General features: G+C 49.3%; 1 protein-coding gene across 5 annotated transcripts in view; it reads right to left on the reverse strand.

Moving 5' to 3' along the window:
• The window catches only part of adcy7 (adenylate cyclase 7), a 56,180-nt gene that overhangs the window by 25,075 nt on the left and 14,025 nt on the right, over positions 1-17,080 (reverse strand). For 4 of the 5 annotated variants that reach the window (XM_088614031.1, XM_088614033.1, XM_088614036.1 and 1 more), the window contains 2 exons: positions 4,241-4,888; positions 1,695-1,892 (listed from right to left, as the gene is read on the reverse strand). In XM_088614031.1, coding sequence (XP_088470157.1) covers positions 1,695-1,892; positions 4,241-4,405 — 363 coding nt within the window. In that variant the 5' untranslated portion in view covers positions 4,406-4,888. Of the gene's footprint in view, positions 1-1,694; positions 1,893-4,240; positions 4,889-15,728; positions 16,008-17,080 lie in introns of those variants that run through there. The other variant, XM_088614034.1, reaches the window with a different exon arrangement.

Below are 17,080 nucleotides of genomic sequence, written 5' to 3' on the forward strand. Positions count from 1 at the left end.
AATGCTACAGTCTCCTATGCCAAGACAAGACTGAGATCACAGCTCGCCCTCAACCCCCAGCTCCTCTGAGATCTCTCCTCCTCTTAAATGTCATAAATTGCGCTTTCATGAGCAAGAGATTATATTCCCAATCCTATCACTCCCTAATCCCCATGTGCAACACACCCAAATTCGAGTCTGTCTCAGCAGGGGCTCGGAGAACCACCTCTTGCCCAGCATGGGTAATCTGTACTGGGTCTGCTGGAGGAAATGGTTTTCCTGCAGTCGAAAGTGAGCATTAAACCATAAACCAACATCCTGTGCACAGCAAAAGAGCAGCAACAATCATATGACCTTAATGAAGCGCACCCAGAAATACACGTGCATGCACAAGGGATCAATTAGCATGTGATTAATTAGGGTCTGTGACTGGCCATGCGATTTGCTTTTGTTTTTTCTCCTTTGCCATATAGGCTTCTGCTTTTCACCTGTTGATCTTCACTGGCATCGGAACACGGAGAGAAAGACACTAATTGTCTTAATCTGATTCGGAGACAGATGGATGCCTGCACAGCCCCACAGCAGAGGTCGTTAAATGCCAATTTCCGATCCCTGCTGGCTTGCAGTTCCTGTGTGCTGTGGCTGTCTTTCTTCAGTGAGCGATGCTCAAGCTTCTCTTCACCTTACACAGACCCAGACCTGTCTTAAAGACACAACGTACTCTGGAAGAGTCTGTCCCATCCTTTACCAATATCAAGCCTTTTCAGCTTTCAGTCCATTTAATGCTATCCTTAATTATTTATAAATCCATTGACAATTTCTTGCATGTTTATAATGCTTTTAACTCCAAGGGCTCTTCATCCACCCATTAAATGCAGCCCCCACACAGCAATCGCACTGCACAACACATCAGGGGGAGGAGAAAGAAACTGCTTCTCTAGCTGAATTAAGCGGGGCATTCAGAGAGGCCTGACACGACTTTTAGCCAGGATAACGGACACTTATCATCCCATCAAAACAATGCCACCTCCTTCAGCCCAGTGTCCCTGGGCACCATACTTGGGGAATGGTTCTGGAAATTCTGATCCAGAGAGAAAAGTACCACCTACTAGTCCACCAGCATCAGTTATAGCAGCAACCCAGTTTTCCTCCATATACTCCTCCCAATACTGATTAGCTTCTAACTAGATCAGACTACTAGGTGGTAATGCTGCTGCCACTTACTCTCAGGTAGATATTACAAATTAAGACTCCCGGTGAAATGCTAGAGCCTTATCACACTGTAAACAAGCAGGCTTGCGAATACATCTTTTAATCCAATAGAAATATTGCTCTCGACTTCGAGACAGTTTTGCCAACAAATACTACCTGTTAACTCTGCACGTTTATCACGTAGGAACATTTCTGCAGTGAAATGTCTGCTGCACAACCTGTACTCATTCACTCGTCCATCATTCTACATCGGTCATTCCAGTGACTAGTGAGCAGGAAGGGCTGCATCACGTCGCAATTCGCGGGATCTCCAATGCGAGTTTGCGACAACATGGCGACTTACAGCCCTTTCACAAAGTTCTTGATTCTGTGTGCAGCTCAAAATTTGTCAATGTTTTCTGCGACGTCAGTGAAATTTGCTAATGGGCAGGCTGAGGAACCGGGACTGCAGCTCGCCTTTCAGACCGGCTGCCAGGTGCCGCCCGGGGACGGCGGGCTGTTACCTGATCCCAGGCGCGGATGACGCTCCCGCAGAAGATGAAGACGAAGCCCATGGTGAGCAGGCAGGCCCACACCACCACGCCGAGGGCACGCATCCACCGCTGGAACAGCGCCTCCCTGCAGACCAGGCCGAACACGCCCCCCAGCACGGCCAGCACGCAGCCCACCACGCTCACGAAGGCGCAGTGGTCCCGGGCACTCTGCAAGGCAAGCAGATCGCAGCTCAGCCCCACCCAGACACACCCACCCCAGGCTTCCTAGCGAGACAGGTCTTTCCCAGGCGTCAAGATGAGCTCCGACAGTTCCTCTGAAAAATAGATCTAGGAAACTGCTCAGTTTAGCTGCTTTCTTCTCATTCATATGGCAGCCCTCTAAGCTTTCAATTTCCTAGCCAGGAGGAAAAGTTTCAAATCAGACTGAAATAGACACATTGACTGCTTGACTGTCTTTCTGGCCAGCTGACTGTCCGGTCCACGGGTCGATGGGCCGGCTGACTGGCTGTCTGATTGATTGATTGATTGGATTGATTGGGAGGTGTTCAAGAGAAAACTCTTTAGCTTGGCTATGTGGTACGAAATAGGAATGCAGCTGCGGCACTGTCTGGCACCTCCGGCATGCTGCAATCAAGATAACCGCAGCTGGCCAGAGGCAGTGGATTCCTGTGTCCTGTTACCCCTTTAAATGTGGCACCGACAGTGCACGGTGCTCTGAGGTTGGCACATCCGTGGAGCAGCTGGCTGTAGTCCTGTGCCGCCTCTGGGCTCCAAACCTGAGCTGCTGCCAGTTTCCACTCCGCCCCCTGACAGGCTTGGCCGGCGCGTTCCTGTCAGCTGCTCAAGAATAACATGTGGGAAATTGTTCGGATTGTCTTTTTTCCTACATACCTGCTGCATCTCTCCCTGTCCTGCCCTGCCCCCTCCCCCCTCCCTCCCAGCCGCATGGTTACAGCACTGTGGCGCTGTGTGTAGCAGACAAGGCTGGACCCATGATGTAGCAATTCTTTCTGGGAAACCCACTCACCTGCCAGCCCTGCTGATCCTATTTTTGTCGCGCAAACAGATCTTTCAAGATTTCTTGCCTTTTGGTCGGTTCTATTCAAATGCAAAACGGTGTTCAATTAGGCAAACACTCCGAGGCACTAATGCCTCTTCAGCTTCAACTTAATTGCAGCTCTTCAGGTTTAACATTACTTTAAATGTGCATCGAAATGCACGCAGTCATCCGAACATTTATACACAGGGCAAATTGCAGAATGGATGAATCACCCGCTATGTAGTAGGAAAGCTTAATGACTCCCCTCCTGCCTCAACTGACTTCGACACAGAGCTCAAGCCCTGCATTTGGTAATGAAGGAGCTGAGTCAGCCTCCGCCACTCTAATTCACAGGCATCTTTAAAAAACGGCATGTAGCAAACGCTTCGACCTGCCTCGTCTTTGAGGGCTACAAACGCGGGAAAAGACGAGGCAGAATTTTTTTTCCACTAGCCCTTGGACTAGACAGGCCCCTCGAGTGAGGCACATAATCATTACTGCAGCCCGTCTCTCAGCCTCCGTGCTGAAGCACAGCATCACTGTCAGCACAGAAACCGCAGGGTGCAATTACCTCTACGCTCAGGGATAAGGGGTAGGTAGAGGTGTAGTGTTAGGGTTTTCAACTATATTATTTTGCCCAATTTAAGTGAACTGTAATCTGCCCAGCCTTGTGGTTACTGTCACCTAAAAGTGGACCTTTCGGTTGTCTGCAGGGCATATCTTCTCTAGAGCGAGCTGCAAATTTCAATACCACAACTGCGCAGGTCTTTGCCTCAACCTGCCAAAGCAGCCGAACCAGCAGCAGTGTGGAGGAGTGTTCCATGTGGACTCCAGAGCTGAGGATCATAAGGTCAGATCCTGGATGGGTGTCGTTGGTGTTGTTCCACTAGGCAAGGTCAGATACTCCAAGTGCTCAGGTTAGGGTTCTCTATACAAGGCGCCGTCCTTCGGATGAGACGTAAAACCGAGGTCCTGACTCTCTGTGGTCATTAAAAATCCCAGGGTGTTTCTCGAAAAGAGTAGGGGTGTAACCCCGGGGTCCTGGCCAAATTTCCCATTGGCCCTTACCAATCATGGCCTCCTAATAATCCCCATCTATGAATTGGCTTCATCACTCTGCTCTCCTCCCCACTGAGAGCTGGTGTGTGGGGAGCGGACTGGAGCACTATGGCTGCCATCGCATCATCCAGGTGGGGCTGCACACTGGTGGTGGTGGAGGGGATCCCCATTACCTGTAAAGTGCTTTGAGTGGAGTGTCCTGAAAAGCGCTATATGAGTGTAAGCAATTAATTAATTAATGGGTCTCTCAGTTGGGATTGTAAATGAGTAATTGGCTGACCTGGTAAACTAAAGGAATAAAAAAAACACCTGACAAAGTAACGGATGGAGCGAACAAGCCCCCGCTTGCTGGGAGTGTGGTATCACCACGGGGTTCCCCACAGGGGAGCCTGCACAGCACCAGGGCCCGCTCCGGACCCGGGCTCTGGACCCGCGCAGGGCGGACGGCGGCACTCACCAGCCCGTAGGCGAAGAAGAGGACGAGCAGCGCGGCGCAGCACACGATGGCGATGCCCAGCATCAGCACCAGCAGCTGGTACTGGCTGATGCAGCAGTACTGGCGGTACAGCGCCACCTGCTTCAGCTCCTGCTCGTTCAGCAGGTACTTCCCCTTGGCAGGCATGGCGCTCCTGGGTCCCACTCACGCTCCAGACAGCATAGCAGAGCAGGAGGAACAGACGAGGCCCTTTCCGCTTCTCCCAGGTCCGTCGCTTTCCGATACTCCTGGTGAACCGTTTCGTCTCTTTTGGCGCAGAAGTTTCCTTGCGGCTTGAGTGCAATCCGGTTCGATTTGTGGGGAGTTTTTCGTTTCACATCTTGAGCACCACCCCAGTCCTCTCTCTCTCTCTGTCTCCTCCGATCCCAGGCAGGCGTGGGACTGCAGTGCTCAGGCCAGCAGACGGGCACGGTTCATTCCTGCCGGCCACTAAGCGCTCCTCGGCAACATCCTCATGGAGAGTCCCGGAACAGGGAGGGGGGGGGGGGGGGGAAGAGACGAGGTTGTCAAGGAACGCTCCCGGATTCGGGGGGTTTTCCCCAAGGCTGAGCTGTGTCTCTCCCGTTGCCTGACACTCCTCGCACACTGCCAGCTCCCTCAATGCAGGTCCTGAGGAGGACACACAGAGTTACTGTCGGAGGCGAGGAGGGGAAACGATAACACACGCACACACATGAAAAAGACACGCCAGCACCCAGAGCCACAGAGGAACACGAGGCAGTCCACCAGCCCCACACTCACACCCTTCGCAGGCAGCTCGGCTGGGACCGCCGGCTTTTTTGGGGACGCCTGCTATTGTCGACCAGTCGTAAAAATCACACTGCGCCCTCTCCCTCCTCTCTTTCGTGGTCTTTTCATTACCCTGGGACCAGCCCATTGAGGAGAGCTCCCTGAAAGAGCTCCGGGCGCGCGGGATTACTCAGACAGAATGAACGCTTCACAAAAAAAACAGTAAAAACAGGGGCTGGCTGAAAAAGCCAAGAAAGTTGTTTAAGTGCTCAGTAGAGAACTTGTTTCAAAAGCCCTGGCGCTCCTATTAAGACTTGGACAGAGCCTGTGATCTCCCCCATCTGTAAAAACAAGCGTCAGTCGGAGATAAAGAGCTGCGTTTTAATTAGTTTCGCGTTGTTAACTTTTAGCACGCCCTTGCTAACACAAAGGCTTGGGCTCCTGAAGAATTGCTGATGCCCGAGTTACAAAACCACAACACTGCAATGCTAAAGCCCACTGGTGGAAATGATGCATAGGAGAGGGGAAACAGCCTTTTCTATATTTAAATGATCCATCATAATTGCTGTTTGTGTTTCTCTGTTTGCCTGTGAGACTGACTGCAATGCCAGACTTAGATGAGCTACAAGTGATTAAAAATGTCTAAATATACCCAGAACACTTTTCATTTAAGTGAATTAACATCCTTTCACACGAAAGCCTGGACTAATGGCTTTGTCTTCCTGGACTCCAGTTTCATCTTAGTTGAAAAAGTACCTTTTTTTAAAGAAGTATTCAATTACACTTGGCTGTCCAGTATTTTCAAAGGTGTCAATTTTAGGAATATTTATTTTTACTGCTGCACTCGCAGTTGGCATTTTCCCTTTAGAACAGAATGGCTTAGATGGCAGATCCAGATGTGGATGTCTGTTTAAAACTTCTTGCGTTGGTGAAAAATGAAAGATCTGACAGAAGGTTTTTTCTAAAATACAAAGGCCCCTCTTTTTTAAGTAGCTCCCACGGTAATTGAAATCCCAAGCTTATTAAGCCAGAACTCAATTTTGGCCTAGGTCCTGTACATGGACAGCAGCCACACTGCTTTTGCTTTTTAATAAAAGAAAACTGCAAGATACCCAGTGCTAACGGGACACTCCATTGCTCAGAGCTATTAGCGTTTTATTTAATCTCCAACGTGCTGACGTAGAGGCTGTGACATCTGAGACAGTTTTTCCAGGAACAAACAGAATTGTACACTCATCTATTTCCTTCTTAGGACACCACTGATCACATGGGCTGATGCCAATGGTGGTGGTGCCGGAGCTAACTCAAAATAACATTTTGCACACCTGCTACATAGTCCTTGATATGCCGAAGTCACTTTACGATCTTTGAGATGCATTCATGCACTGTTGCAACACGTCTGCTGTAACGTTTTCATTTTCCAAATCAGCTTTTAAGGCAATGCTGTTTTTTTGGCCCGATGTTTGTTTGCATTGAAGAAGGTCCTGAACCCAAGCCCCCTTTTCCAGCATAACTCACAACTCACACTGCTTTCTCGCACACGGAGACGCTGGAGCCCAGAGGCCAGTGAGGGTCTCCGACACGCCTGGCTGTCTGCAGTGACTAAACCCAGACTTTTAAGAGATCCTCTCTGCTGTCATGAGGCTTCAGTGTAAGAGGAAGTCTGTGTCGTACAGAAAGCCTGTGATCCAGGGCTGGATCTTAATGCTGAAGGCTACACTCTACACTCTGACCCTACAACCAACCAATATCCATCTGAAAACTGTCAAGAACATGATCTTCCTGTGATCCACCCTGGGACCTAGATTTTATTTTCCAAGTGGTATTTACGGAAGAACAGGGGGACATATGGGGGTCAGCAGAGGGGGTAATCACCAACTGAGGAGGGGCAGAGCTTGTGAGAGGGCAGCACATCGCTGGCCAGGACAGGACAGGGAGAGCTGGCTATCATGGAACAGGTGGTGCTTTTAAAAACTACAAATTAAAGTTCTTAGAAACTACAAATTGCAAATTCTGCATTGCAGACCTTACAGAATATCTGGCAATGCACACAAGAGAATCATTGTTCAATGCAATTTACAATGTAATTCTTTTGAGTTTTTTTCACTTGAAATCTTCTGGCTCTGAGGGCATGCTAGAAAGACAATAAGGCCTCTTTGAAGCTGATGTTGGACAGCAAGACGAAATTAGCACCCAAACAAAGCCAGGCTACGGACCATTGTCGTCACGGTGATTCTTAGAGACGACTGCGGAATGGAACAGAACACAGCTTATCAAAAAAGCACTGCTAAGCTCCATGAGGTGTGAGCACACCATCTCATCAGCACTTCCTGTTCAGCCGTATTGCACAATCTGGAGGCAGACAAGTCTCTTAAACCAACATTGTAGCAACACACAGACAGAGGTCTTCAGATCACCACCTGCTAATGTGTTCAGATCACAAGCCTGCAACAGGCCTATTAGCTGGAACAGGTTCCGGAAAACAACCTGTTGCAGGAAGATAAAGCCGCCATTTCCTGCCGCACAAAAGGGATTTTTACAGCTTTGTCCTTCATTTACTGAGCACAAATGATCTGCCAGGTGCAATCTCTGCAAGGGACAGGGGCAGGTGTGCACAGCTGGGGCAGAAAAAAGCAACACAATTTGCACTGGAGCAAAGGGAAAGTGGGCCAGAGAGTGGGGAGGTGTAACTGGACACATCCCCCGGCTGTAAGACCCAGATCCTAACTCTCATGCCTATCAAAGGCCAGGAGAGACGTCTTTTAAACCTGCCAAGTAGCAGAAGCACATGGACAGCCTCAGGACCCTTCGTGATAACCCGGGTTCCCAAGACAGTGCCTTCCAGCCTCCTTTAAGACTCCCTGATTCCAAACGGGTCTAGTGACAGAGGACCTTTACATTCAATTGAACTGTCCTCATGCTTCCTCTTCCAGCTGGAATTTATTATTCTTTTATCAAGAACCTGCCCTATTGTGCATTCATTATTAACCTTGCTCAGTAACTGGGATTCTCCACAAACCTTACCCCTTAATCCACCAGTGCAGGCCCAGAGACCTGTAGCTCAGGAGCCTGCTGCCACCGTAGTTTATTAACCCTGTTTATCCACTTCATTAACAGGTTTATTAGCCCAGTTACACCTCCGCACTCTCTGGGCCGCCTTCTCAACACGCAAATTGTGTTGCTTTTTTGCGCCCAAACTTTGCACGCCCTCACCGTGCTGAGTTTACACCCAGAGCCTTAACAAACAGGAATCCGTGACGAGCGACAGTGTCCAGATCATGTACATCTGAGCAGAGGATAAATTAAAAAGGCTCTTGACGAACACTTTGAATCTTCTTTGCGGACAGAGTGTCCAAAAAAGTGCATGATATTTACCACTCATTCCTACATAAAGGAATTAACCGAATGAAATCAATAACCAGAGGAGCGCAGATAAAGGCGCGTACAGTGACAAATGACTCCCTCCTCTCCTGGCTGGGCGCATTATAAACAGGACTTGAAACCGCCTGAGCGCTTTGTGGGCTTCTATTCTGAAACTAATGAACATCGGAGCCAGTGCACTGTGATGCAGGGCTTATTTATCACAAAGCGGCTCGATATCATTACAGCGCGAAGCCCAGTGACTCTTTATGGTACAATTGTAAAGTTGCCATGGCAAAGGACGAGGCCAGTGAAAAACAGTCCACGCTGGAAAGGCAGCAAGAGCCAGACTGCTGATGGCTGTGCAGGTTCGGAGGCCAGGCTCCATACCGCACCCCTCTCTCTGTGTGGCCTCCTTACACATTCCTCCTTTCAGCCCCCGCAAGCCCTTCCAGACGGGGGTCCCAGCCAGCTGGGATTCAGATCGTGGCTGTCCCCCCTCACGTCTGTGGGGGGGCAGGTGGGAGTAGTCTGCACTTGCTTGTTCACCACCTGTGGTACCGGCAACGTTTCTGGGACAATTCCAAATTGAATAGAATGAAAAGAAATCGGTTTGACACTGAAATTCTGCAGGGCATATGCTCATTTTTCCCCATGGGCATTCTGTTTACTTTGTCTTGGATTTCGGCTGTGCGCCGTGCTTAATTTATACTTATAGCAGGGGGAGACAACACTACAATTTCACAAAGCAGACAACCATTCAGCTGTGGAGAACATTAAGGGTTCCCAAGAACACTGGAGTAGCTCAACAGCGTGTCAGTTTGTCACTTGATTTTCTGCTCGGTTCCTGTAACAGACTGGTAAGACATGCACCAGGAAGGCTTTGGGATATAGCAGCTCTTAGTGCTGCGTTACAGTTCATAAGAACAGGGAGGGGAAGAGCCTCACAACAGGAGAGGGAATTTAAAGGGCCGGAGTACCTGGAAAACGGTACCGGAGCATTCGGGCCCGGACTACCAGACTCAGAGACAGTTTTTACCCCCGCACTATCAAACTGTTAAACTCCCAGCCTCTCTCACTCTCACCTCACCTCTCACCTATGATCTGAACCTCACAGTACCTTCTTCCTTTCTTACCGAAAACTCACACATTGAAAATCTACCTCTACCACACATGTCAAAAACCTCACTCCCCATAATTTCTATCCCTTTATTTCATTCTGTTGATGCATGTTTTTGCACATTACCTGTTACCTTTTTGTTGTTTTGCACATTGCCTGTTGTTGTTTTTGCACATTACCTGTTACCTTTTTGTTGTTTTGCACATTGCCTGTTGTTGTTTTTTGCACATTGCCTGTTGTTGTTTTTTGCACACTGCCTGTTGTCTCTGTCTTTCTTTTGCTACACAATTGTATTGTTGTTGTTGTTTTTTTCTCTTTGTACTACTTATGTCCGAGAGCTAGCTAAATAGCATTTCGTTATACCATATACCATGCATATGAGTGTAATGACAATGAACTTGAACTTGAACTTGAACTTCCTGACAGCCCCTGAGCTCTCACTGTCCTGAAAGCTCAGCACTTTCCACACACGTGCACCGCCCCCCACCCCCGTCTCCGGCAGGCCTGCCCTCGCAGCTCTCCAGAGGAACTGCTCCGGGACTGGGAGGAAGCAGAACGCCCCGCCACCGCCCGCCCCGCCGCTGGGACAGAGCACAGAGCTGGCACAGCCGGAATTGCAGGAATTCGGGAATTCGGTGGGTGCGCTGGGAGACTGAGGAGAGGAAGGAAATCCGTGCACACAAGGTGTAGACGCACAGGGCTCCAGGGTCACCGCAGAGCAATGCCTTTCGGGCGTTACAAGCGCAAGGCTGCTGTGCAAGGTCTTCCCAGGGACTTAGGAGATTAGAATAGGTATAGTCAGAATATTATCACATAAACCCCCCTCAAACCTCACGCAAGGCAACGAGCGTGCACTATCCAGCACTTCGGATGACTGGACGTGGCTTGTGAGGTCTAAAAAGGTATGAAACTGCCAACACAATGGGTATCCGTGTTACCATGAGCGCCGCGGTTTCTAGCCCCTGTTTGACCATCGAACCCAAAGGGGCTGACTGGGCTGACTCTGAGTACAGCAGGGAGAAGCACAGTACTGTAACCTGGGTGCAACCACAGGAATGCGTGGTAGAAAGTATTTCAAAAACACCGAAAAATGTGCAAATGTACCGTACAACCTTAACAAGGTCATGGAATTTTCTGGCTTCTATGGATTCCTCCTGCTACGATTATATTGAGTCTTTTCAACTAATGTTCAGCTGGATTCAGAGGGGATTTAACCCAGGTACATTAACAACTCTCACTGGGCCCAGACAGTCCCAGGGGACTACCTCACACAGCAGCGGAACAGAGACGCAGGTTCACGGCAGGAAAAGAAGAGGGAACTCATTTAGAACAAAGCACAAGGCAGCGCCTTACACAGAGAATAGTGGATGCATGAATCAGATGGCCCAGCCAGGTGTTCAGAATCACTGAGTCACTAAACCTCCAACAGAGCAAGACAGGCTGCAAATGAGAGAGCCTTCCCAGAGAGAGTTCTCTGGCTCTGAACTTGAGAGTTCAGCCTTCCCAGCGTCCCAGCGAACCTGCTCTGTACCTCCTGGCTCGCAGGCGTCTTTGTGTTTGGCTTTTTAAATAGCAACACTTATTTTAGGAGTTGCCTTTACATTATCCCACCATACCCACCCTTTCATGACTTCATTGTAGTATTTCTTTCATATGTATTATTATTTGACTGCGGAAAAGATGGAAAAAATAGCCAAACTGCCTAATCACAAGAGAAGCCTTCGTCTCTTGGAGACAGGTTGTGACAGGTGACCTGGGGCAAGGTCAAGCAGAAGAGTGGGGTACAGGAGGAATGGGGCACAGGGCATGGGGACCCCAGTTACAGCCAGCTCTTTTCTTACTGCTGATACCCTCCAGCAGGGCAGCCCAGGCCACTATCCCTAGCAGTAGTTTGAAAAGGAAATTTCTGTTGTTGTTTTTTTACAATGCAAATTGAAAGATTTCTAAAGCTTTTGCATGGGTGACTAACAAAAGGGTATCTTCCATGGCAAGAGCAGCTCAAACGTCTCCAAGAACACAGCAACGAGACCAATCTGCCCCATGCCACCCTGCACACAGCGGGCTCCTCTGGCTGCCCTGCCCAGGAGGTGCCGCTAGGTACCCACACGCGAGGATCAGAAAATAACTGGTCAGCATCAGTGAAACCTGACAGCTCCCATTGACTGAGGCCTCTCCAGCACCGGCAGAGATTCGTGTTGGCGCACGCAGTGATGCCCATGTAAGGACCTGGGCAGGGGGAGCTACAGGAGAGCTCAGGCCAGGGGGGAGCAGAGGCACAATGACCGAAGAAGGCCGAGATGTTGGCGACCTGCTCACGCCCTGTCCTGCGCGGGGGGGAGAGGCGGCGGGGGGGTCAAGACCTCCCCGCTCCCACTGTCCCATCCAGAGGAGGTGTCCCAGCTCCACACGGAGAGCTCAGCTGTTCCAGCTCCTTACACCTCCTCCACTTCTAATTATTCCGAGAAGCTTCCCAAAAGAATTCAGGCATGAAAAGAAAATGCTGCTTCATTTCTCTGCAGGCCAACTCCCCTTGGTCTCAGCTGTAGCAGGACAGCCCTTGCGCTCCAGCAGAGATCACGGAGGCCTGCATACTTCCCCCATGAAGAGCTGAGGAAGTGCAGGGAAAGGTTCAGACAAGTGAAAGCACAGTTTCCGAGCGGGAAAGTGGAAGGCTTTCCCTGGACAGGTCTCTGGAAATACGCACAGAATACGCCTTCATCCCTCCTGCCTCACAGGCCATGGAAAACAGGCAATGACTCAGGGGTGAATACACCGCGCACCTCGCCCAGACACAAGCAGTGCTAATCCAGCAGGGTATTCAGTTCCACTGGGCGGGGAGATGCACAGAAAATCTCTAAGCTCTTATAAAAGAGCTTAGAACAGGAAAATCAGAAATAGTAAAGCAACACAGATCAGCAGAGACAGGCGGTGAGGTACATGCTATGTAGGAAATCCCCAGCAATGAACGTGTCTTATAGGAGCAACCTCAAATCTGCAACAACACTATGTGTGAACACTGAAAACGTGTCTGGGACAACGATCAATCTTCTTGTGACTATGCCTTAAAAAAGAGGAAAACCCTATAGCATAATACAGTGGCTCAACTCACAATCACGGGCTGAAAGACAAAAACAAATACCATGAATCATTCTGAGCAGAAAGAGATAGTACCCTCGGAACACTCATCTGATTGCTCAGCCTTTCTGCCCAGCATATAATTTGTAAATTTGTTTGTTTTTTAGAGTCCTACCACTGGTTGCTATGTTTCACCCACAATGCATGAAGACCAAAGAAGGAATTAGTGAAGTAAAATCAAAAGCTGCCTTTTACAGGACAATACGCATGGGATCTTTCCAACTTCAATGCACCACTGTTCTACACCAGGTACTGGTATAGGAACATTTAAAGCCCTGAAGGGCTGTATGCCCTGTTCTGGTTATACATCTTCTCTAGGTTTTGATGTTAAATGAGCAAGCACTCCGTTTCAAATCCAATGATAAAAACATCTTTAAAGTCATTATCCTCGTAATCTGATCGCCTCTTTCCTGACGTAACAGGCAGTCACATCCGAAATTACAGCACTGTGCAGAGCTCTTAGGAAAACAGCTGGGACAATTCGTAATGCACAATAAACAAGATCTGCTTTTGTACAAGCAGATCAGGCTCAAAGCAGACTGAAATATGTAAAGCAATGCCCTCTGAAAATTGAGTTTCAATCAGCAGACAGGCTCCAGCATGGTTTTCTTGCAGTAGTGTGCCACTGGTATTGGATTAGCTGTGTTTGAAGGACTGCTGAGACCGAAGCAGATCACTGTGATGCTACTACCAGCCCTCCACTGGCCCTCAAACACTGTTTACAATAAACAGCGGAAGCAGAGCAGAGATACGAATGTGTGATGAGATACTCTCTGTAACCAAAATTCAGCCACGATTGCGCTTTCGATGTACAGTTCTGAACAGGCAGGGCACTGAAATGTGTACTGTGTTCAGGTTGGGATTTCCAATTAACAGCACAAAAAACAAAAATGAGATCCAGATTTTCTGTTTTTAAGGTGGTGTCATTTTTAATAATCACTGCATTTTTGAGGTAAATAAAGATGGTGAAAAGACGAGCTGGGGCTCCAGATGGGCTGGAAGGCCTGATTTGCCAAAGAGAGCCCCTCAGCTCCTGTGTCTCACTCTCCTGTGTCTCACACTGATTCTGCCCGTCTTTCACGCCCCAGAAACGGCACATGCTTCTTCTCCTGCCCTCACTGAGGTCATCAACACTGCCACGACCGCAGGCTCAGGATCACCATCAGAGCTGAGACACCTTCCCAGTCCTCAGCCCCGATAAGTGATCCCAGCCTGCAGCAGCAAACCGCCGAGCAGGAAGGCTTTTTCTCCAGGCACACATTTACAAGCCTACACCTTTGTCATAACCAGCCCGCAGGTAAAATGCCCAGTCTGCCCGTCATTCTGATCACACCTTGCAACATAATAATGGTAATTGTGTAGCATTCAGACAAGCCCAGCTGAACTGATAATCATGTTGACCTCACTTCACGTCTCGTTTCATGCGATCCAGGATCAGACACAGCGGTCAGGGCTCTGGACTCAGAACTGGAAGGTTGCAGGTTCAAATCCTGAGGTGGGTGCAGCTGTTGCCCCCTTGAGACTGCGCCAGTGAAATACCCAGCTTTATAAATGTGAGCTGCTTTGGATAAAAGTATCAGCCCAATAAATGAATAAAGTATTAGCATTCATAAAGTATCGTATCTATTGCAGTGTGGTATTCGTGTGACACAGCTGGTCACTTTCCCTTTTCCAAAGACACTAAAGTTCCCTCTGTCCCAGCTGAGCTATTATACACAACAACACAGCTATATGGTAAAATACTAAGATTTACTTTCACTCGAATTACTGAAAATTACTTTAAATATATAGAGGAAGCTGAAAGATAAAATCACCTTTTGTCAAGTGTAATGAATAATACTCGCAGTGTGGACAGTCCTATGATGTGATAAGGGGAGAGTGAGGCTTAAAACAAACAAACCATGCAAGAAATTCTAGAGTAGCTGACAGAGGCCACTGCCCTTAAGTGTCTCGGCGCACTATGATCAACCTCCTTCGGGAAGCTAATTAAGAGATCATCTTCACGGCCCGCCTGCTCTGTTATCTTAAGGAAATCCAGACAATGGAGGCTACACAATGAGAGAGGGGGAGGACTGGTCATTTGGGAAGGCCTGCAGGAGTATAGGTGGCCCTGCAGCTGTCTTTTCATTTCCTCTCTGCGCGCCTGGCACGTCCCTTTGGTCATCCCACCCAGCTCCGAGGGGCCAGGCTTCTTCGAAAGACGAGTAAACAAGCGCCGCAGGCCTCCGGTCTCGTCCGCGCTAACAAAGCACTGAACAGAAAACACCTCATAAAACAGGGCAGGGAACCGGGGCAGCAGGCAGGGGGGGGGGAATTAAAACTCCGCTCCCTGTTAAAACGTATGCTTGAGAGAACAGGCAAATTATTCATCCAAACCTTTAAAAATAAGGTATTTAAGTATTACCTCATACCAAACTGGGTGTAGCAATAGTGGTTTTTGTAGTTAAGACATTGCAGCCACACCAAACCTGTGCACATCCCTGGGGCTTTCTGCAGTGATGAGTAAATATAAAAATGTCATATTCATAAAAACTGGCCTACCTTTCTATGAAATCTATAATACCAGGGTGTTATGTTCTACCCAAGCTTGAAACGTATCTGCTCGTGTAATGCTAGTGTTCTCTGTGAAGCCCTAGTTATCAACAGGGCAGCAGAGCAAGTGCAGGATTAAAATGAAGGGTGTTACACCAGCCTAATCGGCACACGCAGCTGCTCCAGCTGGGCACATGAAACGCACAGCTCCAGTATCGTCAGAGCTCCACCTTCACACCCTGCTGCCACCCAGTGCCTGAGTCATGTGCCCGTTCCACTGTCCCAGACACCGGTGGCGCCTCCACCAGCCTGGCGATGACGTCATCACCACTGAGACATTACAGGACAAGCAGAATGCCATGACATCATGCAGAAACTGGGCTGATGCAAAAAAAAACCAAACAGTCAAATTGTCTTTTACTATACAAGGCGAGGAATCGCCTACACAGCACAAACAACCCTGCTTGCTCACCCGATTCACACTGGTTAATAAAATATCTTCTAGTCAGTTCAAGAAAGGACAGAATGTATCAGCAGCAACAATGCATCTCTATAAAACTTTCCCCAACTCACTCTGCGCGAGGAGCTACATCTGTGTGGTTTCCACTCAGTCAGACTCCAGACCTGAATCCAGACCCCTTTCCTGCAAAGCCAAGACAGGGAAACTGACAGCAGCCCATCGCGTCTGCCCTGCCTACTTCAATACTGGGCTCCGCTAGCCTCAGTCAAACGTCTCGGTCACAAGTTTAAACCTCAGAGCTGGATTCCCCCTAGCAGACAGCCTGCTGACGGCTGGCCCCTCCGCAGTCATCTTCCGCAGATGGCCTTGCGAGACGTTCACAACCCAGAGGGGCAAACAGATTTCCGTTTTGCCGAATGTTCTCATCAGCCAGAACTGCCAGGGCTTCACACAAGCTGTTCGGCACATCGCTGTTGCTAAGTAACAGGTGTTCTAGAGCAGTTCAGACAGAGCTGCGCTGTGTTGCTATGTGCGTCACGTGAAGTGTGAGGAATGAGTAAGCAGTGATGGGGGGGGGGGTTACGAGAAACATGCTCATGATTTCACACGATGGTGATGAGATTCGCCACAGTCGGTGCTTATCCCTCTTAAATCTAGAGTTGTAGCCCAGCTGAAGAAAAGATGACTCTTTTCCGAGTGACAGCCATCGCAAGCTCCACAGCCCGTCTTGACATCACCCCAGTTCTGCTTGCCACTGGATTAGCGTCGGGCCGCAAATCTCGCAAAATCATTTAATTCCTCCTGAGCGGGAGGTCAAGCGCAGCGAGGTCATCACATCTGCTCTCATCGTGTGGTTTGGCACCACACGCCGCAGCTGAAGCGGGACACCCGCCCATCCACCACTTGCACCACCTGCCTTCAGGCAAAATGCAAGCACTTCCAGGGTAAGGGGTCTCAGTTCAGTGTCACCCAGCTTTTAGAGATAAGCGCAGGTGCGGTTTAAGCAATGTAAAATGACTGACAGGCAGGGTGTCATGGCCAAAGTTACTCTTTCAGTTTTCCCAGTGTTCCATGGCAAGCGTCAAGCAAAGAAAAAGAATGAATTAAAAAAATCATGCTGATGTTCCTCTTCCCCAATTCTCCTGTGTGCACCAACATGCCCCTCCAACCTGTTCTTTGGATCCCCTTAATGCACGGCTTCAGCAGGTGGGCTCAAACGACGGCTCAGGCCACCACTGGCCGAGTTGGCGGACTGTACCAGACCTCTGGGCAGGTGTCCGGCGTCACTGGACCGGACCGCCGGAGGGCTGCCCCCCCGGTCCCTGCGTCTCACCCAGGCCAAGCCAAGGCACTTTTGCGGAGTCCTGTGCTCTTCTAGCTGGCAGCCTGTCTGAGGATGGGGATTGGATCATAGCGATCCAGGACAATCCCTCTGGGAGGTGACCACAATGCCCTCTGTCCAGGT

Source organism: Lepisosteus platostomus, chromosome 20, assembly GCF_059453375.1.
Source record: "Lepisosteus platostomus isolate fLepPlt1 chromosome 20, fLepPlt1.hap1, whole genome shotgun sequence".
NCBI lineage: Eukaryota > Metazoa > Chordata > Actinopteri > Semionotiformes > Lepisosteidae > Lepisosteus > Lepisosteus platostomus.